Below are 27,108 nucleotides of genomic sequence, written 5' to 3'. Positions count from 1 at the left end.
ATAAAAAAACATATCCAGCATTAACAGGAGTTTAAAAAAAAATAGAATGCAAACTTAAAATCATGTATTTTTTATTAGATTTTTCACACAACATGATCATATTTCACTTATAAGTTAAGGAAAGTCTTTCTCTAAGGATGATAGGCAAAAGTCCTATATCACCCTGGTAATTTTTATGTCAGGCTGCCTTTTTTTTTTTTTTTTTTTCCTGAGTAAAAACCAAACTTTGTTATCACAATTTTGCCACCTCAGGTTAAAATGGGTATTACTTGGCAACTGTTTGACACTTTACATTTATTGCTGAAATATTAAATACATTGTGTTTTTTAAAAAATATTTTTTTATTGGTTTCAGAGAGGAAGGAGAGGGAGAGAGAGATAGAAACATCAATGGTGAGAGAGAACCATTGATTAGCTGCCTCCTGCACACCCCCCCATTGGGGATGGAGCCTGCAGCCGGGGCAAGTCCCCTGGACTGGAATTGAACCTGGGACCCTTCTGTCCGCAGGCCAACGCCCTATCCACTGAGCCAAACCAGCCAGCAATACATTGTTGTTTAATTAACCTCTAGTGATTGCTTTGGACCTTTTCCCCCATTAATTTCCATGTACATTCTGATTCACCGAGATGGTAGCACCGTAAATTTTAGAGGCAGTTAATCAACTCCAGACAATTTAAAGAAAAACATCATCAATTTCAAATTATATTAAATAAATCCGTTTCTAGAAATAGTTTTTGCAGAATAAATTCCCACCAGTTGACCTAATAGAGCATGGCGTGGCCAGCGCTTCATGGCAGCTGCTGCGCTTGGCCAACTCCTAGTCTTGGGCGAGCCACAGAGCCACATGGAGCGAGGCAGGTAGAACCCGAGCCCTCCAGGGCTGGGAGCCTCCTCGCTTTTCCTTTTTTGAACAAGACAACGCTTCTGGCTATTGTGTAAACGGGCCGAGAGCTGCGTTCGTTCCTGCAGCAGCGAAGGCGTTCATGAAAGCGCCTTCCCATCAGATCCTTGGCACCATGTGCGTCCAATGGGGACAAACGCTGGGTTTGAATGCCTCGCTTCGCTCGCCTGTGGGGTAGGGGGGGAAGGGACACACGCACATTTCGGAGAAGAGCCAAGCACCTCGGCCATCGCGGCCAAATGCACGGGATCAAACCACCGCGCCAGCCCAGCAGCGGGCCCGGTCCCCGCCCCCGCCGCGCCGCGCCGATCGGCCTGGGGTCCCACCCACGTGATCGCCACGCCAGTTGGGGTGCACACACAACCGCACAGCCTTCCTCCGCTCCCCGACCAACCGGGCGGGCAATGCCCGGCTCCCGGTCCCCGGCCCGAAAACAGGAGGCCATGCTCCCGCCCAGGGAGCAGCGCGCGAGCCGAGCCCGAGCCGCAGCGCCGCGAGGCAGCTCCCCGCGCTCCCCGCAGGCTGCCGGCCGGCCGGCCGGCCAGCCAGCCGCAGCTCGGCCGCCGGGTGACAGACAGGCGGCTGCAGCTATGAGCCGCAGGGGCGGGACGTGCGTCACTTCCGGGCCCGGCGAGGGCGCCGGCGTATATAAAGCCGCCGCTCGCGCAGCGCCCTCGCTTCCACAGTATGGCCGGCGACATTAGCTAGCGCTCGCTCAGCTCGCTCTCTTAACGGGGGAACAGCGGACTACAAGAGACTGAACTGTATCTGCCTCTCTTCTTTCCAACAGACTCACGTTCAACTTTTCGCTCACACGCATACAAAAGAAAAAAAAAAAGCCGGGAAAATTTTATTCTTTTTTTTTTTAAAGAAAAAGTTAATATAAAAATTGTAGCAAAAAAAAAAAAAAAAAAAAAAAGGAACCTGAAACAGCTGGAACAATCCGCAGCAGCAGCAGCGGCGGGAGAAAAAGAGATTTAATTTAGTTGATTTTCTGTGGTTGTTGGTTTGTTCGCTCGTCGCACGGTGATGGAAGCTGCACATTTCTTCGAAGGGACCGAGAAGCTGCTGGAGGTTTGGTTCTCCAAGCAGCAGCCCGACGCAAGCCAAGGATCGGGGGATCTCCGCACCATCCCGAGGTGGGTGCTGGCCGGGGCGCTCGCGGCGCTCGCCCACGGGCGGCCCCGGGGCTATCGCTGCCGGGGAGAGACTCTACCCCTGGGCGGAGGAGGAGGAGGCGGGGAGCAGCCGGGTGCTCCGCAGCCTTCAGATGGGAACAGCTCCGCCTTCGGGGGTGTATTTCCACGTCACGAAAAAAAAGGGGGTCCCCGGGGCTGCAGGGAGCATGCAGGGGCCGGGCCGGTGCCTCCCGGCGTCGCCGTTGCCGGGCCGGGCCGGGCGCAGGCCGCGGGGGAGGGGAGGGAGGAGGCCGGTGCCGCCCGCGTGCTCAGGTAACGTCCCCGCTTGGGCCGCGGGCGGCGGCGCCGCTGGGAGTGGGTTCGGCTCGGCCGTCCGAGGCCCCGGGCGAGGGGAGCCTGGGGGGAGGGGGGGGCGGGCCGCGAGGGCTCCCTCCCGGCAGGTGTGGCTGGGCGGGCTTCGTCAGGCGCTAATTCGGGCGTGCCCGCTTTGGGGGTTGGGGGGAGGAGGGAGGGAGCGAGTCCGAGCCGGACTGGTTCTCCTCGCCGCGTGCTGCGGCTCCGGGAGGATCCGGGAGGCCCTCCGCGCCCCGGGCTGGGCCGGCGAGCAGGCCTGCAGCGCGCGGCCGGCGCTGGCTGGCGGCGTGTGGCGCCCGGGCGGCGGGGATCGGGATGGGGGGGCGGCGGTTGTCGCAGTGGCTGGGCCCCACCGCCGCCCGAGCGTGCTCTGCACCAAAGCCTTTCGGGGCGTTCCCGGCCGCGGAGCCCGCCGAGGCTTCCCCCCGCAACTCTTGACCTTGGTGTGTGTGTAACCTGCTTCCGGAGGCGTTGGGGGGGAGAGGGGGGAGTCCCGGCGAGGTGCGGGGCTGAGGAAGGTTTGTTTGCCGACATGGACGAGCCGGAGACCCGGGACTTAATGCCTCTGAATGCAATGAGCCAGCAAAGGCCTCTGGGGCCCCGGCCTCCCGCCCCCGCCGGCAGTCACGCGAGAGAGCCGGGCCGGCGCTGCGGCGGCGAGAGGTCCGCCGGGGTCGTGGGGTGAGCGGAGCGCGGGCGGCGCGGGGCCGCAGGTGCCGGGCCCGCCCCCGGCCACGCCGCCCGCCCGCCCGCGGCCCCGGAGGCTCCTCCGCACACGGTGTCGCGCAGGAACCGGCGCGGCCGCTTCATTGAGCGCCGGCGGCCAATGAGGGCCGGGCCCCGCCGAGAGCCGGCCCGGCCGGGTGCGGCCAATGGGCGGCCCGGGAATGCTGGCTGCGCGCTCCGCTGTCGCCGGCAACAAGCCACTGGCGCAGGCGATCCGGGAGGACACGTGCTGCCGGGACTCGAAGGCTGTTAGGTCTTGAAGGGTTGAGTCTCTGGTTAGAAAAAGGGTCGGGGTGGCTCACGTTGCAGGTCTCGGTTTTTTTCCAAAGCTCGGCGCGACGCCGAACAGGTTGACCCCGTGGCCAGGCTGCATCCTCGGCGCTGTATGTTAGAGGAAGCAGTTACTTTTCTTACAAGTGTTACGTGGGAGCTTACGTTTCCTCCCTTTCACCATGTGGGGAACTCCCTGTTGTTGGTGATACACTTTGAAAAAATGATTTAGAAAATCTTACTTAAAAAAAAAAAAGAATAGCCTTGTTTTGCCCAGACTCACTAATTTTTTTTTTTTTTAAGTTTTATCTGTAAGGACACGTTCTTAATAAAGGGACGAGGGCTTTACCCTTTCTCCAAGTTATTGGTAGAAATGCCAGAATGTAAGCTTGGGCGTGTGTGTGGTTAAGAGTTCCTTGAGTCCAGGAGAGAGGCTTATAAAACGAAGGGCAGCTTGCTTGCTTTAAATACTTGAGAACCACTTTTCCTTTGTGCCTTTATCAGTAGCAGTTATCTTACTGCTTGAATATGGCTCATGAAATGGCAAAAGTTTAATCTTCAAGGACAGAATATTCTGTTTTGTACAGTTCACAATTTAGTGCTCGTTTTGTACATATTTAACATAAGTTGAATCACTGTTTTGAGAGTTTTCTCTAAGATGTTTCAGCTGTTTTAAAAAAAATTTTAAATATATTTTATTGATTTGTTTTTATTTTATTTTTATTTTTTTTACAGAGAGGAAGGGAGAGAGATAGAGAGCTAGAAACGTCGATGAGAGAGAAACATCGACCACTGCCTCTTGCACACCCCTTACCTGGGCTGTGCCCGCAACCAGCGTACATGCCCTTGACAGGAATCAAACCTGGGACCTTTCAGTCCGCAGACCAACGCTCTACCGCTGAGCCAAACCGATTTCGGCTGTTTCAGCTGTTTTAGATGGAGTAACTAAGAACTAAAAAAATCTATCGATTTAACTGAGAAGTCCATTGTTAGGCTTTTTTGGGAAAGTTTTTCCGTGATCTGTCAGTCAAACAATGCACCGGGTAGGTTATGTTACTAGGAGATTTTAAAAGTACCTGAAAAAAATGTTAGATGCAAGTAGATAAATCACTTAGATAACCTGGCCAGAGGGTGGAAGGATAATTGTCATCTAGAAGATGCATAATGAAATGATGCATGGCCTCTGGAATGTCTAGATTTTAATCAAACAACATTTAATGACTAGCTGTGTGGTATATTTTCACCTCTAAAATGGAGGTGATAATGGTACCTACTTCATGGGGTAGTTGTGAGGATTAAGTGGGTTAGTGTATATATAGTGCTTAAAAACAGTGACACTTAGTAAGTAACCGCTGTACAAATGTTATAAGTGTTTTATATTATCTTTAGAACAAAGTTAATCTCTCCCACCCCCCTCAATCAAGGGTGAAGAATTAAGTATATGAGATTGTAATTTAAAAGGCTACACAATAATTTGATGTAGTTCTTTTTTTAAATATATATATATATATATATATTATTGATTTTGTACAGAGAGGAAGGGAGGGAGAGAGTTAGAAACATCCATGAGAGAGAGTGATCGATCAGCTGCCTCTTGCACACCCCCTACTGGGGATATGCCCGAAACCGATGTACATGCCCTTGACCGGAATCGAACCCGGGCCCTTCAGTCCCCAAGCCGACGCTCTATCCATTGAACCAAACCGGTTTCGGCTTGATGTAGTTTTTATTAAACTAGAGGAGATAGTGTCACTGGGAAGCTTTTAGATTTATCATTCTTTAGAAGGATTAATATCATGAAGCAACCTTTAGCAGTATTGTTTTTATTGAATAATATAAAAATTTGGAAGCTAGAAATCCTTGCTTGTCCTTGCCTCCTGTCCCTACTCTCAGTAATTACATTAAAATGTAAACAGTGGAAGGTTATAATAAAAGATTTTAATAGATTTTACTTTATATCAAATGTAAAACCCAATGACATTGAGAATGAGCAAGCACAAATGTTCTAACAGGATTACTACACATTGAATTTGTCATTTCGTCCCATAAAGAAAATTCTGGGCCCAGGTGGTTTCACTGGAGTGTTCTCCCTAACATTCAAGGAAGACATTATTCCAGCCTTTCACACATTCTTTTGAATAGATACTTTTCCCAGCTCATTTTGGGATTAGCATAATTTTGATATCCAAATGCTGACAGTCTGTGAAGGAACCAGAACTCCAACACTGCTGGTGAGAGTGGAAAGTGAACAAACCACTTTGAGAAATGATTTAGTAGTTTCTTAAAGATTTAATTTCTAGAAAATGCATATTAATCATACCAGTGGTTGCCTAAGGGTTGGGAGTAAAGAGAAGGGTGTGGACTATAAAGAAGCCTGAGGGACCTTTGGGGAGTGGTAGAAGTGGTCACTATCTTGTGATTGATAGTTTTACTTAGGTGTGTATGTCAGGAATCTTGTAGATAAATACAAAGATGATAAGAATTTGCCCTAACCAGTTTTGGTCTGTGGGTATTACTTCTGCCTGCGTACTGAAGGGTCCCAGGTTTGATTCCAGTCAAGGACATGTTCCATGGTTGCAGGCAAATACCCAGTAGGGAGTGTGCTGGAGGCAGCTGAATCAGTGTTTCTCTCTCATTGATGTTCCTAACTTTCTATCTCTCTCCCTTCCTCTATGTAAAAAAAACAAACAAACAAAAAACAAAAAAAATATATTTTTAAAACAATCTGATTATTTTTGCATAATAACTTTATCTTTTCAGTGATTCTCACCGTGCATATGATTGAATTGCCTCACAAACAGGAATATTAATTTAGTTGTTATTAGCATATATGTTGTATTTACTGCTACAAGCCAAAGAGTAATTTTGGTTGCTGTTGAGCTCTCTCTGCCCTCCCCCCAAGTATGTAAACTAAGCAATTTGCGTCTGTATGAAATCAACTTAGAGCATTATATAGCCCCAAACTCTATGTACAATAATAAAGATGAATGTGAATTTGGAAAATTGCTGAAATGATTTTAGAGAAAAGCTGCTTTTGTGATGTATAAAGACAAAAATATTTAATTGGAAGTGGTGTGGAGCTTGAAGAATTGTAACATGAAAATAATTCCAAAGATTTTGAACCAAGAGAGAAAGCCATAAGGTAATTTTGAAGGCAATATTCTAGCAGAGTTTGAGGAAGTGGTAATCAGCCAAAGAAAGAAGTATAATATGAAAAATCTGGCTCTTAGTATAACAGCTTGTCTTTTGAATACAGATTTTTTAAAAACTTTGTTGAAACAAAAAGTTATGAAAATCATAATGCAAACGTAGTTTTCACAAACTGATCACACTCGTGTCACTAAAGTTTAAGAACTATAACTAGGCAGATCTACTCCTGGGGTAATCAGTATCCTCACTTCTAACATACTGCAGATATGGAATCCTTTAGTTTGCATCAACCAAGGCCTCCACAGTCAACATTGTGTTTGAGGTTTTGTAGTTCATTCTCATTGTTGTGCTTGTAGTTGTTTTGTGTTGATATACCACAATTTATCCATTCTACTGTTATGGACATTTGAATATTTTCTAGTTTGCTAATACAAATATATTACATGTGTCTTTTATTGAACACTATGTATTAGGTCAGAGAGTGCATATATCTAGCTTGAGGGTTCCAGTAGCACCATAACTTCATCTAACACTTGTCTTTTTATTTTTTTTAATTTATTTGAACAAATCAAGATTTTGTCATATAATAAAACAAAATATAAAACTTAGAACTGAATCGCTTGACCCTTTCTCTTATATCCTCCCAGTTCAAAATGCTTGCATCTCTTAATGGCCAGCATTCTCTTGGATCTGCAGTTAGGCTAAAGGCATTCAAGCCTCAGCACAACCTTTGTAGTTTTAGCCTTTTTTAAAAAAAATAAGCTTTGTCTGCCCACCATAACCACTCTGCTTCCTGTCATAATGCCACCTGCCCTGTGCATACAGAGAATCCTTGCCCTTTTTTATATATATTGATTTTTTAAATTTATTTATTTATTTTTTTACAGAAAGGGAGAGAGATAGAGAGCTAGAAACGTCGATGAGAGAGAAACATCGATCAGCTGCCTCTTGCACACCCCCTACCAGGGATGTGCCCACAACCAATGTACATGCCCTTGACTGGAATTGAACCTGGGACCTTTCAGTCCACAGACCAACGCTCTACCACTGAGCCAAACCGGTTTCGGCTCCTTGCCCTTCTTGTACTTTGTGGGGCTGATGCTTGCCAAACTTCGCACAGAAAATTCACTGGGTTTTAGGGATGTTCCGCTCACCAGTTTGCGAGAGCACTATCAGCAGGGATAAATAACACTTGCTTTTTTAATTTTAACTATTATGTGTAGAATGTATTTCCCATCATTCTAACGGAGGCTAGCTTCCTTTTTTTTTATATCTTTGTCACATAGATATCTTTGTGAAATGTTCAAGTATTATTTTTTTTCTCGGGTGACTTTATAGTTCTTAATATGTTATGGATGAATTCTCTGTCCAATATGTGTATTATAAATATACCCTCTATGGGTTTCCTTATTACTGATACCTTTGAAAATAGAAACACATAAGTTTAATATAGTTCAATTTATTAATATTTTCTCTTTGATGGTTAGCAGTTTTTATGTACTATGTCACGCACGACATAAGAAATATCCAAACCGGTAGAGCGGTCTGAAAGGTCCCGGGTTCGATTCCGGCCAAGGGCATGTACATTGTTTGCGGGCACATCCCCGTAGGGGGTGTGCAGGAGGCAGCTGGTCAATGCTTCTCTCTCAACGACGTTTCTAGCTCTCTATCTCTCTCCCTTTCTCTCTGCAAAAAATCAATAAAATATATATATTTTAAAAAACAGAATAGACAATTCTTTTACATTGGTGAGTATAGGATACTTAACTGAACAATTAACATGAAAACAGTGAGGGTTCTTTGGTTTGCTCTGGTACAGTGATTGTGCCCTGAGGGGTCTGGGAAAGAAAATGACTAAGATGTGTTGAAAGGTAGTTGCAAAAAACACAAAAGGCTCAGTTAAGAAAAAGGTTGACCTTTGTCAAGGAATATTCCTGTTTAGTACAGGATTACCTGCCACGACTCACTTTTATTTTTTATCTCTATCCTTTTTTTTTTTTACTTAACACTTACAGACGTCCCCATCCCACCCTTTCCTCTGGCCACCACCACAGTGTTGCCTATGGATTAATGCATTATAGGTTCTTTTGTTAATCTCTTCATCATTTTCCAGTTTCCCCTCCTCTCAACTATCAGTCTGTGGTTTGTATCCATGCCTCTGTTTCTATTTTGTTCTGTATATTTTGATCATTAGATTCACTTTTAGTTAGGAAGTTTTCATTTCAGACCATCTTAGGTGGTTCTTTCCATCTTTGAGTTTGTATGGCAGCCAATGCAAGGCTCCCCTGAGCTTGTCCACAACTATTTGAGATATCTTTGTGCATCCCTCAACATTGTTTTACCTCTCATGTTTATATCTGCAGTCCACCTGGAGCTGATTTTTTTTTTTTTTTTAATGTGGCATGAGGGAATAGAACACATGTAAAGTAAAATAGACATCTTTCCAAGCAATTTTGTAATACTGGTAATCTTTTACTAATTTCTCAATGGAGATCAAAGGGACACATATAATTGAGGGGAGGGGGTTATTTTTAATAGAAAAATTTGTCTGGTATGGGCTGAGTTAAAGAACACTGGTTAACCATCTGTTGGTGGAAAGCATATTGAAGTAAATAAGGAAAGGATGATGTGTTCTAAAACTGAATTGTTTCATAGGGTATTTAAAGTTGAAATGTAAAAAAGAGTAGTATCTCAACCTGTAGTTTTGTCTACTGATTTTTCAGATTTCAAGAGTATGTATAAAAGTGTATGCATGCACTAAGTTGGACCAAACAAAAGTCTTATTTTAATGGCAGCTTTGGAATGGATGGAAATAATGGGGAGGTAGTCTGTCAGAAAATAATAAATTTGGTTGGCCCTGAATCAAGGCCAGCAGTTTGCTGAAACTGCTGGTTTCAAGCAGGAGCCTAAAGAAATGTCTTTCTATGGTCTGTTGGCCATTTTAGAACTTAGGAAATGTAATGGTCAATTCATTAGAAAGAAACATCTGAGTAATAATAAGAAATTTGGTTTTAAAAAGTTTAACTTTTTCTTTAAGGACATAAAGTAGGCTTTTGCTTTTGAATTCATCACAAATTTGACCTATTCTTAGTAAGAGGTAGGTGGGTTCAGGTGGGAAATTCTAGTGGAAGTAAAGAGAATAAATAAAAATTTCATTAATTGTGAGAAGCTTCCAGGTAAGGTATTTTTACTTTTATAAGCTAAAATATAGTATTAGGGGCAGTTGGAAAGATAGTAAATCACACCTCAGCATTAATTTTCCCAGAACTCGTGTCTTATTTGACTACAGTATTGCAAAATTGATAATTTACATTAAATGAATTTACAACCCATTGCTAAAAAAAACTTTTAGTGTAAATGCTTGGGAGTAGAAAAATTTCCTGTTAATTAAATTCATTACATTTCTAACAGTTTCAAAAAAGTTTGAACTGCTGTCTCTAAACCACTTTGCTTTAAGAAGTGCACATTGAAAGTACCATAAACAATTATACTGATAGTGATTTAAATTTGGGTTAGAGATTTAAGATGGAGAATACTTTGATTATTGGGTTTGTTTAAAAAAAGAAAAAAGAAGAGTACTTATTTCTCTAGATATCTTGAATTATTAGGTCTAGTAATAATTAATGTCGTTTTCTAATACTTTTTAAAATCTAATTTATTTAAACAATACAACAAAATTTAATCAACAATATAGTTGCCGTTGTTTTCTACTACTTGTGCCCAACGCTCAGGAAGCATTTTAATCCCTCTGTTGTAAAATTCTTGTGATTTTGATGCAAAAAATTCGGTCAATGCATTTTTGAGGCATTCTTCATTATTAAATTTTTTTCCAAGAAGAAAGTTTTGCAAAGAACGAAACAAATGATAATCGGAAGGGGCAATATCAGGAGAATGTGCAGGTTGAGGGAGAACTTCCCATTCCAACTGGCGCAGTTTTTCAGCAGTGATTCTTACAGTATGCGGTCGTGCGTTATCGTGGTGAAGAATTACGCCCTTCCGATTAATCAGCGCGGGTTCTTTTTCTCTTAAAGCTTGGGCTAACCTTTCCAATTGGGCACTATACACTGCACTTGGAATGGTTTGGGTAGATGGTAAAAGTTCATAATGAAGAATTCCTTTAAAATTCCACCAAACACACAACATCACTTTTTTCGCATGCAAGTCAGGTTTTGGCGTGGGCTGCGGAGCCTCATTTTTGTCCAACCATTGAGGCCGCCTTTTCAAATTAACATACAGCACCCATTCTTCATCTCCGGTAACAATTTGCTCTAAAAACGGCAAACGGTTTTAAGACGAGAGAGGAGCGAACTGCAAATTGTGACTCTTTGAATATGGTTGTTGTCGGTAAACTCATGAGGAACCCATTTTCCAAACTTTTGGACTTTGCCAAGTGCACGCAATTGATTGGAAATTGTTTTTTGTGAACAATTTAAAGTTGTCGCAAGCTCTTGTTGGGTAATTTGAGGATTTTGCACCAAAAGAGCTTGAAGAGCTTCTTGATCAAAATTGGACACACGGCCTCGACCACTCTTGTCATCTAACGAAAAATTTCCCTCGCGAAATTTCTCAAACCAACGCTGGCATTTTCTGGCGCTAACTGCATCTTGACCAAGAGCACTACAGATGTTTTTTGCAGCCTCACTTGCTTTTCTTCCTAATTGGAACTTGTAAAGCATGCAGTGCCAAATATGCTCTTCATCCGCCATCTTCTTAGCCCTAGTTTTGCAACAAAAACCAAACCAAACACAAACTTTTTCAAGCAAAACTTGTTAATTGCATTTCACACGTTCTGTAGATACCACGTGTTTGAAGGTTATGTCAATACAAGTCAACGCCAAGCAAGATTTTAAACCAATGTTTAAAAACGACATTAATTATTACTAGACCCGATAATTGCCCTAAGAAGGCATGCTCAGAATTTGTTTTGATCAAGGCTAGGCTTTGTTGGAGAATAGTCTTATGTTTTAGGGTATGACCCAAAGACTGCTATCTTGGTAAGGTGTAGAAGCCTGAATGTAAGGAAAGACGTGTTATTAGGTAGTCACAGTTGAGGTCAGCTTCAAATAGGCTTTTTTAGTAAATTGCTTTAAGAAAGTAATCCATTAGTGGAATCTAATCACATGGAGGTCTTTTAAATGTAAACTTTCAAGGGCTATCTATACTGTCTGACCTATTGGATCTCAGAGTAGGATCAGACTCAATTCTAATTCCTTAGATGATAAGGGTGAAGACCCTCCAGCAGCATTGTTCCCTCAGTCATTTACATTTTTTTAAAATATATTTTATTGACTTTGTACAGAGAGGAAGGAAGAGAGATAGAGAGTTAGAAACATTGATGAGAGAGAGTCATCGATCAGCTGCCTCTTGCACACACACACACACACACACACCCACTGGGGATATACCCGCAACCAAGGTACATGCCCTTGACCGGAATCGAACCTGGAAACCTTCAGTCCCCAAGCCGACACTCTATCCGGTGAGCCAAACTGGTCTGGGCCATTTACATTTTTAATTGTAGTTTTAAGAAATCAAACATGACATTTATAATTTTAACCACTTTTGAGTACAGTTCAGGATTGTTAAGTATATTCTTACTGTTGTGCAACAGTTCTCTAGAACCTTTTATATCTATAAAGTACTCTTTTCCCTTCTTTCTCCCCCAGTCCTTGATAACTGCCTTTCTACTTTCTCTATGATTTTAACTACTTTAGATACTTCATATGACTGTTTGGGCACCTCGTTAGTAGAATCACAAAGTATTTGTCCTTTTGTGACTGGATTATTTCATTTAGCATAATGTCATGTCATTCATGTAGCAAGTGATAAAGTATTTTCTTTAAGGGTGAATTATCCTTTATATGTACAATATATTCCACATTTTCATTATCCATTAATCTCTTGATGGACATTTGGGTTGCTTCCTATCTTTTGACATTTGTGAGTTATAATGAAGATGGATGTACAAATACCTCTTCCAGATCTTGTTTTGAATCCTTTTGGATACATACCCGGAAGTAGGATTGCGGGATTGCTAGATCACCAAAGGTACACTATTGTTACAATTTCTACACATAATTGTTCCTTGCCATCGCATGTTATTCCCCCACCCCACCCCCGATTTTTTTTTTTTCATCCTAAAGAGTATGAAGTGTTTTTGATTAGCATTTCTTTTATGATTTGTGTAGAGCACCTTTTCATATGCTTGTTGGCCATTTTTTAAACTGGGTTGCTTTTGTTTTTAGAGTTTCTTGTAGATTCTGAATATTGACTTGTTAGATATATGATTTGCAAATATTTTCTCTAACATTCTGCACATTTTCTTTTCACTCATGTCGAATGCTTTCCTATGATACACTGAAGTTACTAAGTTTGATGTAGTCCTGTTTGTCTATTTTTGCTTTTGTTGCCTGTGCTTTTTGTGTTTCATCCAAGAAAACATTACCAAATCCAGCGTCAGACTTTTCCCATAAGCCTTGAACCCATTTTTAGTTAACTTTTGCATATGGTAGGGCTGTAACTTCACTCTTTTGTGTGGAGACCCAATTTCCCCAACATTTAATGAAGAGGCTGTTTTTCCCCAGTTGTGCAGTCAGGCAGGCCTGGCCAGTGCCTCAGTTGTTGAGCATCATCCCATGCACCAGAAAGGCCACCGGTTCCATCCCAATCAGGGCACCTGGCCAGACTGTGGGCTTGATTGCCAGTAGGGAGCATGCAAGAGGCAGCCATTAGACTCTTCTCAGCCTTATTTCTGTCTCATAAAATCAATAAGAACTTTTTTTTTTTCTTTTGGTTAACCCTCACCCGAGGATATTTTTCCATTTATTTATTGTTGTGTGTGTTTGTTTTTTAGGGAGAGTGGAAGAGAGAGAGAAAGACAGAAACATCAATGTGAGAGAAACACATAGATTGGTTTGCCTCCATCACGTGTCCTTGGCCGGAATCAAGCCTGGGACCCTTGACCCTCTATCCACTGAGCCAAACTGACTAGGGCTAAAAACATTTTTTCAATTTAGTCACTTGCCTATTTTATGTATAACTGAGTCAGCTGATGTAGACATCTGTCTTATCATTTTAATTGTATGTTTTCTCATGTAAACACCTCAACTTATTCTATTTTTTATTAGAACACACACACACACACACACACCGCAGGGAGGAAGGGAGAGAGATAGAAACATCAATCAAATGAGAATCATTTGCCTCCTGCATGTCCCCTACTGAGGGGGATCAAGCCTGCAACCTTGACATGAATCAAACCTGGGACCCTTTAGTCTGCAGGGCGACACTTTATCCACTGAGCCAAACCAGCTAGGGCTAGACCACCTTCTTTAAGGAAGCTTTAAATATAAAATATGGCTTTTCATTCATGTTTTGCTTTTCAGGCATGGTGACTGAGATCATTCAGTCCATATACTGCCATTAGTAAAGAAGCACACTACTTAGGGATCATTTATCATGATCTGGCAGTATTTTTTAGTACTTTACTTTTAAGTTAGGTTTCTCAACCTCAGCACTTTGACATTTTGGGCTGTATAACTATTGTGCCCCACTTACCTGTGGTGTAGCAGCATCCCTGGTCTCGACCAACTACATGTCCCTGATGACCAAATGCCACCGATGTGGTGACCAAAAATGTCTCTAAATACTGCCAAATGTTTCTGGGTGACAGTGGTCCTCAGTTGGAAACCTGTGAGGTGAGGTGGTGGCACTTAAGTAAATAAAATATAATTCAAATTGGAATATGTTTGTTTATCTATGACTTCTCATTGTTTTATAACACCTTGCAATTGTGTTACATTTTGAATATCTTTTGCAATATTTTCCAATCACTAAATCAACACTATGAAATATATCCCAAAATTGGCTTCTGCTTTGCTGTCAGTTTATGATTTATTGAACTCATCTGTATTTAAAACGTAAGTAAAATAACAATAACTGACAAAAAAAAAGTTTTGCAAAATAGTTTATACTCTAGTCTAGGTGTTAGAGTGTGTGGGGATAAAGCACAGACACCTTCCACCATACTGAGCTGGCTAACTTGATACTATCTCACTTTGAAATCACAAGCAAGTAATTCAGAAAATGCCTTAGTCACCTGTACAAAATACTTGTCCTTTTTCATTATTAAACTTGGACATAAAGCAGGGCACTAAAAATCTTTCCCTAACCAGGAGTCAGCAAAAATCTGTAAAGGGCCAGTTAGAAAATTTAAAATTTTGCAAGGCAGCTGGTACAGTCCATGTTGCAACTACTCAGCTCTGACCTTATAGGGAGAAAGCAACCACAGACACTATATAAATGAGTAGGTGTGGCTAGACTCCAATAAAGCCTCATTTTATTTACAAAAAGACTTATTTTTCCCACAGGAATGTAATTAAATGATTTGCTGGAATTCTTAGCTGTTTTGGTGTTTTTCACCATTCACTTAATGCACAAGTATAGCACTGTACTAATTTCTTCAGTTTTATTTTTCTGTCACATCTTTTTTGCTGGGGGCCTCCCCCCATTTATTATCTAGAATAATAAAAGCATAATATGCTAATTAGACCGGATGCCCTTCCAGATGAAAGCGGGTCTTCTAGGGAAGCCTGAGTTCCTGGTGCCTGCCAGTGGCCAGAGGGAAGCCAGGGAGAGGAAGGCCTACTCTTGCACGAATTTCAGGCCTCAGGCGCTCTCTAGGATTATGCCTTTATAACCACTTGGTTGGTAGACAATCCAACTGTGTTTAAGATGTTTTCACACAATTGCTTTCTTTCACACTGTGACTTTGGAAAAATAATGACTGCTGGAGGATTTCTGTTTGGTTGCAGAGTTTAAGTAACAATGAGTGACTTACAGGAGTACTGGTTTCCATTAAGGTGGAATAAGCACCTTGCTAGATGCAACTAAAAACCCTGGACAGAATGCATAGTGAGGGCTCTGAAAAGTAAATGTTAGCAGGTGAGTGGAAGAAGGAAACCAGAATTCAAAATGCCACTGAAACAGCCATGGTTTCTGTTTTTTCCTCTGGAATCTCCTATGGTAGTTTCAAAGGCTGCCAGAAACCTGGAACTGCACACCAGATGCAAATAAAGAACTCTAAGAAGTCCTCTTTTTCTGGTCTGTAAAGACAGGAAGGAGGGGGTCCCTTTGGCTCAAAGAGAATGGATGGGATCCCCTTTTGGTTTAGTTTAGTTTTGTTTTTTCTTCTGTTCTTTCCTGCCACAGACAATGCAGTCCTGTAGTAATTGTAACCAGGCAAATGCTTAAATTCCAAAGAGGGGGAAATGTTTTTGACCAGTAGAACTGTGGTCCCAAGATGGAATAGCATCAGGGATATATCCCTGTTGTTTTTCCCTCTGTCATCACCCCATTTGGCCCAAGATAGACAGATAATCACAGCCAGCCTGTTGCAGAGTGGGAAACCTAAAGCCTTGGCTTTCTAGCCAAAGGACCAAAAAGTTCCCCTGCTTCTGCCTTTGAGCCAGAAATTGTCAGAGCTATTATGGAGAGGGGAGAGAGTTGAAGAAAGTGAATCCCATGAAGATTTATATGAACACCCCTGAGCTGTTCATGTTTGGCTCTGACCCTAAACAGAAGATCCAAGGCTTTGAGAACTGATAGCTCACCTCCCAGTACCAGACTGGCCACTGAGTGCAGGGTAGATCTGAATACCATCCTAATATACTAACTAGACTGGAGGCAGAAAGACCTTCCTGATGACCTTCCAGGGAAAGCCTGGGCTGCAAGGACCAAGTTCCTTGCACGAATTTCATACATTGGGCCTCTAGTAGCATGCCTAATAATAGCCTTCCCTAGCTAATGAAATCATATCATAACCCATAGAAAAAGTTGTATAAGAACTTGAAGACTAAACCATAACATTTCAATTGCTTGCTAAAACGATTGTTAAATCAATATGCTCCATAGGATTTAAATAAGATTTTAAATTCTATAACTTGGCCTTGCTGGTGTGGCTCACATCATCCTTACCTGGGTTGCAGATTCAATCCCGGTTTGGGCATGTGTGGGAGGCAGCTGATAGATCTTTGTTTCTGTGTGTGTGTGTTCTCCCCCTCTCCCCCAAACATTTTTTTTTTAAAATATAACATAATGTTCAAGCTGCAATGATGAATTGCTCAATTATACAGATCAGGGTATTCTCGGTGTCTCTCAAAGGAAGACAGTCAACATACACCAGCCTTGAGGTGATGTAGATCAAGATTTAAAGGCAGCTGTCATAACCATTTTATAAGTCAGAGTGAATGTTCTCAAAATGAAAGAGAATCTTAGCAGAAAAATAGAAGATAGAACTTAAAAATATAACAAAAATGATTACTGGAATAAAAATTATTTCATGGCTTAAGTAGAAGGCACAATGACAAAAGAGTGAATGAGTTTATCTAGTCAGCAACACAGAATAAAAGCTGAGATGTGAATGTAAGTCATGAAACCATAAAAATCTTAGATGAAACCATAAGCAGCAAAATCTCAGATACCTTTCATAGCATTATGTTTACCCATACATCTCCTGAGCAAAGGGAACTAAGGAGAAAATAAACAACTGGGACTATCAAAATAAAACTTAATGCACAGCAAAAAAAATCAACAAAATGAGAAGGAAGCCCACTGTATGGAAGAACATATTTGGCAATGATATATTTGATAAAGGTTTAATATCCAAAATATATAAGAAACTCATATAACTTCTTATTTATACATACCTTTTTTCCTTTGTTTTTTGGAACTTATACAACTTAACCAAAGGAAGACAAACAGCCCAATTAAAGAATGGGCAAAGGCCCAGCCAGCATGACTCAGTGGTTGAGCGTCGACCTATGAACCAAGGGGTTGCTGGTTCTATTCTAGGTCAGGGCACATTCCCTAGTTGGAGTGCCAGTTTACTTAGTTGTATATCTATATTGCTTCAGTTTTGCTCTCTATTATTGTCTGTACTACAGACTTTCTACTCTATTGAAATAGGCATTTTCCCATTTCATTAGAGCCACATTGTATCGATATTCCCAAGATCTTGTGGAAATGCTTGTTCTGTTGAATTGCTAGCCAAAGGCTTTTTTTTTTTTCCTTTATTTTTTGATGTTTCTAATTTTTTAATATGGTTTTCTTTGGTTTCCTTTATATACACACACACACACACACACACACACACACTAGTGTCCCAGTGCACAAATTCATGCACATTGAAAGGAAATTAATTAGAAGAAATATTTTAATATTGCTATTTGTGTCTTGCTAATGAAAAGAAAATAGGATTCTACTGAGTCTACTACCTACTCTAGGACTTCTATGAGAATCAAATGAGATGAGGCATGGGAAAACACTTTATAAACATTTGGTTAAACTGTAAAAGGTTTGCACTTGGCCATAAAGCAAGCCGGGCTTTTGGGCTGAAGAAACTGCAAGGAGGCTAGTCCCTAGGGAGAGGAAACCAGGCGTTGCTAAGTGACATCATTGCCCAGCACCCATAGCCACCGTTTCTGGGCTGGGCTGGGCTGGGCTGGGCTGGGCTGGGCTGTGGGCCACATTTTGTGCCATGGGTGTTGGCTGTGATTTGGTGGGGTGTTGCTCTGGCGAGGTGGCAGGGCCTGTGTCCTACTTGGGTGAAGGTGAAGGTGAGCGTTGGGTTTATCAGCACCAGTTCCTGGAGCTGATTATTTTTAAATTAGAGGCGCAGTGCACAAAATTTGTGCACAGGTAGGGTCTCTAGGTCTGGCTGGTGATCAAGGCCTTCTGGTTGCCAACTGGGGCCTCCCTTCATTTTGCACTGCCCTCAGGTAGTTGGTGCACATCATAACAAGTGATAGGTCTCCCAAACTTACATGGGGACATTTTGCGTATTCAGCTTTTATATATACATAGATGGCCAGTGTGGTTCATGGCAACTCCTACATTGAGCATCTGCCCCCCTGGTGGTCATAGCTACCGGTCAGACAGACGGACACTTAGCCTTTTATATATATTAGAGGCCCATACACGGATTCATGCAAGAGTAAGCCTTTCTTTCCCTGACTGCCGGCACCCACTTCCTTGCAGCCCTGGCTTCATCTGATAGGACGTCAGGTCTAATTAGCATATTATGCTTTTATTATTAGAGATAATTGATTTCAGAGAGGAAGGGAAAAAGAGAAACATCAATGATGAGAGAGAATCTCTGATTAGCTGCCTCCTGCATGCCCACAACTTGGGCATGTGACCCCAACAAGAATCAAACCCCGGACCATTCAGACAATAGGCCAATGCTCTAGCCACTGAGCCAAATGGGCCAGGGCCTTGGTTTCCTTTTGAATTTCCTCTGTACATGGTTTATTCATGGTATTTTGTTTATTTGTCTTTTTCTTAGTAAAATACTAATGTCATCTTATTTGATGGGTGTCAATATAGATAAGTAACTTTGGAACAAAACTAAATGTTGATATTTATAAGGAGCTACAATAATAATGTACCAACAAATACACAATATGCTTTGTTGATCTTTGAAAAACTCTTTTAAATATGATTTATAATTTTTGAGAGTAGGCAAATAGTATGATGAATTAATCATCTTTTTTGTTAAATAATAGATCCGAATGGGACATACTTTTGAAGGATGTGCAATGTTCAATCATAAGTGTGACAAAAACTGACAAGCAGGAAGCTTATGTACTCAGGTAAGTCCTGTAAAACAAGTGTTACCTAACATATTTCTGACTGAATTATACTATATAGAGTAGGGGTGTCGAACTCAATCAGAGAAGGGGTCAAAATATAAAATCCAGCCTAAATCGCGGGCCAAATGGTTTACTGAACAGTCATAAACTGTCATTGTGATGGAAACACAGCGGAGTGCAGTGATGACAGTGCGGTGCGGGCCACATTGCAAGGCCTGGCGGGACGGATTTGGCCCGTGGGCCTTGTGTTTGACACATGTGATATAGAGAATAGCAAATTGTTCCTCTGGATTTTAGTCTTAATTTAAAAAGACGTTGTAAAATAAAATGTTTATTCAGATATCTCTAGTAGATTTTGAAGTTTTACCTGAAAGATCTTCAAGATGGTTGCCATCTTTACCTACATGTCGTGAGCAGGAAGTATCTATAAAGAGAGTAGAATGACATTGTACCTTTACCTTGCAGATTGGGATCTTCCTTTTGGTATATGCCTCTCAATATCAGAACCTTAGGCAAAGTGAAGTTAGCAACAGAAAAAAGCCATTTAACCTTTTTATAAGTACTACAAAGATAATTTATTCAATAAGTATGTTGAATTCTTATACATATTATAATGGGCCTTGGATTGAACAACTTACCATAGAGATATAATGGTGATTAAAAACAAACATTCATTGCTTCGCTGAGCTTATTTAGTGTAAAAAGTAATGAGATGGCTGTAGAAATACATGTGAGAATGGATGGTGCAAGATGAAGTAAAGTATGAATTTAATAATGGGGGGATGGGTGAGGAGGAAAATTTAGTAAAAAAGAATGTTTGTAATGAAATAATATGTTTTATAACAAACTCAAGGACTGTTTCTGAGGGTTCTAGAACTTAATGGAAGAGGAAGACTACTGTATATTATTTGCTTCCTTGAGGTTTTAACATTTAAAATTAGCAAAAACTTATATTGTAAATTATAGTCCAACAATAGGTTAATTATATCAATAGTACATAAACAGCATTGTAATATTGTAACTTTTTTCAATTGTAGTGAGAGTAGCATGTTTGTCTCCAAGAGACGTTTCATTTTGAAGACATGTGGTACCACCCTCTTGCTGAAAGCACTGGTTCCCCTGTTGAAACTTGCTAGGGATTACAGTGGGTTTGACTCAATACAAGTAAGTAATCAAAACCATTATTTAATCCTTTAAGTTATAAATAAATTTGTATACTTATTGCTATATTCTTCCTGATGCTAAAGAATAGCAGAATGTGGAGGAAGCAGAGAATGAGTTGGGGAAAAATGCATATGGGAGAAAGAAATGAAGAAACCAGACATGTTCAATATTTAACTCCTTGAAGTGTTAATATGAAGGACAAAGAAACTAAGTGAAAGCAAGAAAAATTAATCCAGTTTTCATAATAAAATGTTGATTATGTTAAGGCAACAGTATAGAGTTAAATTCTGAAAACATTTACAAATTAAGATGAGAGCCCAGCTGATGTGGCTCAATGGATTAAGCATTATTCCATGGACCAAGAGGTCCCTGGTTCAGTTTCTGATCAGGGCACATGCCCAGGTTGTGGGCTCGATCCCTAATAGGGAGCATTCATAGAACCTAAAAGAAAGTTTTCGTTAATTTTTTTATTTATTATTTTTAATATATTTTATTGATTTTTTTTTTCTTTTTCTTTTTTCCGAGAGGGAAGGAGAGGGATAAAGCGCTAGAAACATCAATGAAAGAGAAACATTGACCAGCTGCCTCCTGCACATCCCCCCACTGGGGATGTGCCTGCGACCAATGTACATGCCCTTGAACGGAATTGAACCTGGAAACTTTCAGTCCGCAGACCAATGCTCTATCCACTGAGTCAAACCGGTTTTGGCAGTTTTTGTTATTGGTCCTCATAAGAAACTCAAACAATATGTTCTTAATTTTTGGATTACTGACTCTTTTTCGTTGTTTCTTTTTAAAAATACTTTATTGATTTTTTTACAGAGAGGAAGGGAGAGGGATAGTTAGAAACATCAATGAGAGAGAGAGAAACATTAATCAGCTGCCTCCTGCACACTCCCCACTGGATATGTGCCTGCAACCAAGGTACATGCCCTTGTTCGGAATGGAACACAGGACCCTTGAATCCGTAGGCTGACACTCTATCCAGAGCCAAACCAGTTAGGGCTACTGACTCTTTTCTTTTTCTTTTTTAAACCAGTATTTTTCTTTTTTCTTTTTTTTAATATATTTTATTGATTTTTTCAGAGAGGAAGGGAGAGGGATAGAAAGTTAGAAACATCAATGAGAGAGAATCATAGATCAGCTGCCTCTTGCACACCCTCCACCGGGGATGTGCCCGCAACCAAGGTACATGCCCTTGCCTGGAATTGAACCTGGCGGATGCTCTATCCATTGAGCCAAACTGGTCCCGGCGACTCTTTTCTTAAGGGTATATTTTTCATTGATTTTGGAGAGATAGAAACATTGATGTGAGAAATAAACACTGATTGGTTGTCTCATGTGCATGCCCCGAAAGGGGAAGAAACCCAAACCCTGGTATGTGTCGATTGGGAGTGGAACCCATGATCCTTGAGGAAAAAGTATGACCAGAGTTACACTGGCCAGTGCTTAATCACTGACTGTTAAAGTTTAATGTACACATGTTCTCCCACAAAATTTTGGCTTACGTGTCTATTTAAATGCTTATATCAGAAACCACTGCTCTATTGTTTTGTAATTGCTATTATTTTTATGACCATCATCTGTAGACTGGGTATTTTAGTTCGTAGAAAGTCATTGATGCACTCTGTATTATTAATGCTCTGTTGAGACTTCTCCACAGCTTACAAGAGCACTTGACTCATGGATATTGGTTTATCTCCCTTTTTTAGAGCTTCTTTTATTCTCGTAAGAATTTCATGAAGCCTTCTCACCAAGGGTACCCACACCGGAATTTCCAGGAAGAAATAGAGTTTCTTAATGCAATTTTCCCAAGTAAGTTTAAATAAATAGAATTGAAACCTGCTTTATTAAAGTTTAGAGGTATATATTTTCAGAAATCTTTTATATGTGTGAAAGCACATTTATGCAAATGTAGCATGTTTATAATTAAGATAAGTGTATCAATATGGTTGATTATAAGTTATATTTGTGTGTGTGTGTGCTCACATCAGGTCATTGTTAAAGTGATAGAAAATGAAACGAATTAGTCACCTGCTAGAGGGAGAATTTATCTTGATCTAGTCACTTGCTCTGATTTATATCAAATTTAGTGGATATGAAGGCTGTGATGCCTTCATCCAGAAAAATGCACAGTGAGTGACTGCATAATCCTGTGGTAAGACACCGATCCAGCATTCTATACAGGAATTGAGCCTATTTATTAATTACAAACACAGTGAAATCATAGAAATTCTGATGAGTGAGCTTGACTCAGCAGTTATGAATCAGTTCTACATGAAAGATGGTGTTACTGCAAAGGATGTCACTTACTTTTCTTCTTACTGGGCAAGTTTTTCCCCCCATTCATTTACAAAATGTTTATTTACAGATCTTTATTTTAAAAATATATATTGAGGATATGTGGAGGGTTTTGTTTTGTTTTTTGCTTTAGAGAGAGGTGAAAAAGAAACTGATCAGTTGCCTCTCATGGCCTGAACAGATATCAAACTTGCAACTAGGATTTGAGCCTGGAACCTTTTGTTTTTCGTGTGTTTTTTTTTTTTTTTTTTTTTAACGATCTTTTTTTTCTTTCTTTCCTTTCTTTCTTTCTTTCTTTCTTTTTTTTTTTTAATATATTTTATTGTTTTTTTACAGAGAGGAAGAGAGAGGGATAGAGAGTTAGAAACATCCATGAGAGAGAAGCATAAACCAGCTGCTTCCTGCACAACACCCCACTGTGGACATGCCCACAACCAAGGTACATGCCCTTGACCAAAATCGAACCTGGGACAGTTCAGTCTGCAGACCGACGCTCTATTCACTGAGCCAAACCGGTTTCGGCCCTGCAACATTTTGGTGTATTGGGCAATGCTCCAATCAACTGAATCACTGACCATGGCTATAAACCTTTCTTTTTGAGGTGTAGCGTCAAGGAACTAAGGGTTATCTAATCCAACACCCTTACATCCTAGATAAAGCTGATAATTTAGGATCATTTGAAAATTTGACAAAGTCACTCACTGGCATGATTTTAAAAGAAAATCATATTTCTGTTGTTATCTACTAATATGAAACTAAACTGATCTAAATCAGAGAGTGCTAATTATAATTAGTGTGAATATCTACCAATTGTTAATTTACTGTGTTGAGTGAGGCTTTGAAACTATGGAAAGTATTACATAAAATAAACTTGTATTTACTTGGGAGAATAGATAAATGGGTAACCAAATTCTATTTCCTAATGGAGTTTTAGGAGAGAAGAAGCCTTAGTTTTCTCAGCACCACTTAGACTGACTCACTGGCTGCTAAAGAGAATTTCTAAATTACTGTCAGTAATTTTTTTTTTTAAGGGTAATGGGGAAAGTCTTGCCTACTTGTGAATTCATCCACTTACTTTCCTTCACTGATATTTCTGATAGGAAACAAATAGTATCATCCCAGCTATTGGAAGGGTGAGAAAAAAACCATCCTATCAAATGGAACTGTTGCATTTATTTTACTTTCTCCTCCCTCAACAGATGGAGCAGCATATTGTATGGGACGTATGAATTCTGACTGTTGGTATGTTGGACACAATCTTACGGATTTTTTTTCTTATAAACTGCTGTTGTCATTTTTAGAAATGATTTTTTACTTTTGTATAGGTACTTGTATACTTTGGATTTCCCAGAGAGTAGGGTAATCAGTCAGCCAGATCAAACCCTGGAAATTCTGATGAGTGAGCTTGACCCAGCAGTTATGGACCAGTTCTACATGAAAGATGGTGTTACTGCAAAGGATGTCACTCGTGTAAGGATTTTCAATAATTCTGGATTCTGCTTGGGGACTAAAATATATTAACACATTCTTGTTTTATTTTTTAAATTTGTATTTCATTCAATCTCTCTCTCTTCTTTCCTTTTCAGGAGAGTGGAATTCGTGACCTGATACCAGGTTCTGTCATTGATGCCACAATGTTCAATCCTTGTGGGTATTCAATGAATGGCATGAAATCGGATGTAAGTAATAATATTTGCTTAATGCTTATTTAAATATTTAAGTGTGCCCTTTCCATTATTAACACAAAACTGTTTCTCTAAGGGAACTTATTGGACTATTCACATCACTCCAGAACCAGAATTTTCTTATGTTAGCTTTGAAACAAACTTAAGTCAGACCTCCTATGATGACCTGATCAGGAAAGTTGTGGAAGTCTTCAAGCCAGGAAAATTTGTGACCACCTTGTTTGTAAACCAGGTACTTTGTTTTTTGACAATAAAATCTTCCAGAAAATAAGGGTAGTGAGGAATGTCATAAAATGGCACCTGTCAGTCAAATACGAGTTGAGATTTTTGGGATGAAAAGCTTCCTGAGTTTCATTAAAATTCTATTGGTGCTTGTTTTATATGTAGTTAATTGTTGGGCTTCCACTGCTGGCAGGATTGGTATGGGGGCTGGTGGACATAGTTATCTTATCTCACTTAAGCCCATAAGAAGGCAGCTTAAGATATTTCAAATACCATAGTTTTCTGAAGATAAATGTTTTTAAATAGTTGTGGCCTTACTGTGAATCTTTTGCAGTATGGAAGCTCTAACTATTTGTTTAATTTTCTTCCCCAGAGTTCTAAATGTCGCACAGTGCTTTCTTCGCCCCAGAAGATTGAAGGTTTTAAACGTCTTGATTGCCAGAGTGCTATGTTCAATGATTACAACTTTGTTTTTACAAGTTTTGCTAAGAAGCAGCAGCAGCAGCAGAGTTGATTAACAAAAATGAAGAAAAAACGCAAAAAGGAAACACACATAAAAGAAGGTGGTGGCTGCTTTTTAGATGTTGATACCGGGGGCCATGCTTTCCAAAACCACCACCTTGTAGTTGCAGAAAGCACTAGATGTAATGATAGTGTAATCATTTTGAATTGTATGCATTATTATATCAAGGAGTTAGATATCTTGCATGAATGCTCTCTTCTGTGTTTAGGCAACCTATGCCACTCTTGCTGTGAAATTGAAGTGCATGTAGAAAAAAACTTTTACTATATGAAACACAACACTTACGACAATTTAATTTGGTTTATGCACAGTGTAATATTTCTCCAGGTATCCTCCAAAATTCCCCACAGACAAGGCTTTCGTCCTCATTAGGTGTTGGCCTCAGCCTAACCATCCGGGACTGTTCTATTAAATTGCTGCCAGGATGTTACATCCAGTTACCTCCAATTTCTAGAACATATTCTCTACTAATGTTACTGAAAACAATTTCTACTTCATTCAGATATTTTTTGCAATGACAATTAAAAGTTTTTCTTCCACGAGTGGAGTCCTCTCAAGAAAGTTAACCATTTTGTGTACTACTGTTTTAACATTATTGCTTCCTGAGTTTGTATTCCTTTCATTGATTTTGTTCCTCATCATGGTGTCTCCCCTCCCAACCCTGCCCCAATAAAGCAATACACTGTTACACTGGGTCTATACCAATCTTATACCCCAGGGGGGGAAAGGGATAGACCCTAGGATTTAATTTTCTTTTAAGGTCAAGGGAGTTTTTATTGGCATTGGTTCTTTTAGAAGGTGGTGACAAAAGTAAACTTCTAGTGTTGATTAGCAAGGAAGACACAAATGAATTTTAGACTATCCTGGCAGAACTATATGGGAACTATGCCATTCTGTGTTCCAGTAAAACAAGATAGCTTCACATGAGGACCGTGTCTTTCTTTACTAACTTGCTAAGTAGTAGTTTTAAAAAAAAATTATCACAATATATATTAACAAGGAGAAAACAAAGGTTATTTATACTGGATTCAGTAAGTCAAATCCAATCATTCACCTAAATTTTTATTTCAGAGTGGCATGCGTGTCATTCTGTCTTGTGACCTGAAGTTCTGTGACTGTGATGCACATGATAGTGTTCTGACTTTCTGTGTTCCTCTTCTTAGTGGTGTTTTCTTCACAGTTTCAGAGGATCATGTGAATGAGAACTGTTCAGGTTATTCAGACATACGCAGTGAAGCAGAAGGCTGTCTATAAAACATACAAAAATCCAAAGTGGTCAATGGGAAATGACTAGAAATACGGGCTTTTTGGAGTTGGCCTGTTTAGTTATATTTTCAAATACTATAAGATTTAAGCAACCTAAAAAACAGCAAAGTTTACTACATTTTGAATTCTTGCCCCCCCCCCCCCATCTCCCCCTTTGTGGCTTAATGCAGTGATGTTTTTTGTTCTGTCCGTATTTATCAACGAAACACTTTTTTTTTTAAGTGTTTCGAAACAAAATCTACTTGGTTTGAAATCAAGTGGTTGGATCACTTTTGACTTATTTTAAGCACATTCTTGATTCAGAGTTTCATTGAAGAAGCTTTCAATCAATGAATCAGTTTGATTCTTAATTAGCACACAGTACCTACTGTTTTGGTGCTGATTTGAGGACCAATACTCAAAGTGGATTTTCTTGAACAGTGTCCCAGTGGATTTGATGACATGAGTTGGCTTGAGGTCTAATTTTTTTTCTAATACATTAAGATTTCTACCTAATGTTGAAAAACTACATAAATTTGTATGAAACAAGACCTAGAAAAATGAAAACTGTAGATTAAGTAGTAATTTAAATTAATCCTCGTATATTATGCTAGAGGAGGGAAACTTTTGATGCCATAATTTCTCTTCATGGTGGTGTTGGACTTAAATCAGGTGAAATGTATTTCTGTACCACAATTTAAGCTTCAATAAAAGTTTGCTTAATTGATTGTCTAGTGACATTCATAAAGTTTTCTGTTGATGTATTTTTTTAATAGTA

At 40.3% G+C, this 27,108-nt stretch overlaps 1 protein-coding gene and 1 non-coding gene across 3 annotated transcripts; both read left to right on the top strand.

Moving 5' to 3' along the window:
• The first annotated feature begins 1,582 nt into the window (after positions 1–1,582).
• Positions 1,583–27,058, top strand: AMD1 (adenosylmethionine decarboxylase 1). Of its 2 annotated transcripts, XM_036414594.2 has the most exons (9): positions 1,583–2,040; positions 19,104–19,190; positions 20,228–20,354; positions 22,067–22,169; positions 23,855–23,897; positions 23,981–24,125; positions 24,242–24,334; positions 24,417–24,572; positions 24,936–27,058. In XM_036414594.2, exons 1-9 carry the CDS (start codon positions 1,931–1,933, stop codon positions 25,074–25,076), a joined length of 1,005 nt encoding a protein of 334 aa, XP_036270487.1. In that variant the 5' UTR covers positions 1,583–1,930; the 3' UTR covers positions 25,077–27,058. The 2 variants fall into 2 exon arrangements, with proteins under 2 accessions (XP_036270487.1, XP_045428564.1); XM_045572608.1 differs by lacking the exons at positions 1,583–2,040; positions 20,228–20,354.
• On the top strand, positions 9,392–9,528 carry LOC118706232. Its single transcript, XR_004983953.1, has one exon. It is a non-coding gene; the product is annotated as a small nucleolar RNA SNORA2/SNORA34 family (small nucleolar RNA).
• Positions 27,059–27,108: the final 50 nt, after the last annotated feature.

The sequence above is a fragment of the Pipistrellus kuhlii genome, unplaced genomic scaffold (assembly GCF_014108245.1).
Source record: "Pipistrellus kuhlii isolate mPipKuh1 unplaced genomic scaffold, mPipKuh1.p scaffold_m20_p_5, whole genome shotgun sequence".
In the NCBI taxonomy this organism is placed as follows: domain Eukaryota; kingdom Metazoa; phylum Chordata; class Mammalia; order Chiroptera; family Vespertilionidae; genus Pipistrellus; species Pipistrellus kuhlii.
Note: the sequence above shows the minus strand (reverse complement) of the source record. Positions and strands in the feature narration are given on the sequence as shown.

Bases quoted from the DNA above. Each gene is read 5' to 3' on its own strand.
- AMD1 (XM_036414594.2), top strand. From the start codon at position 1,931: ATGGAAGCTGCACATTTCTTCGAAGGGACCGAGAAGCTGCTGGAGGTT. The intron at 2,041-19,103 runs GTGGGTGCTGGC...GTTAAATAATAG, and splicing joins GATCTCCGCACCATCCCGAG to ATCCGAATGGGACATACTTT. The intron at 20,355-22,066 runs GTAAGTAATCAA...TCCCTTTTTTAG, and splicing joins GTGGGTTTGACTCAATACAA to AGCTTCTTTTATTCTCGTAA.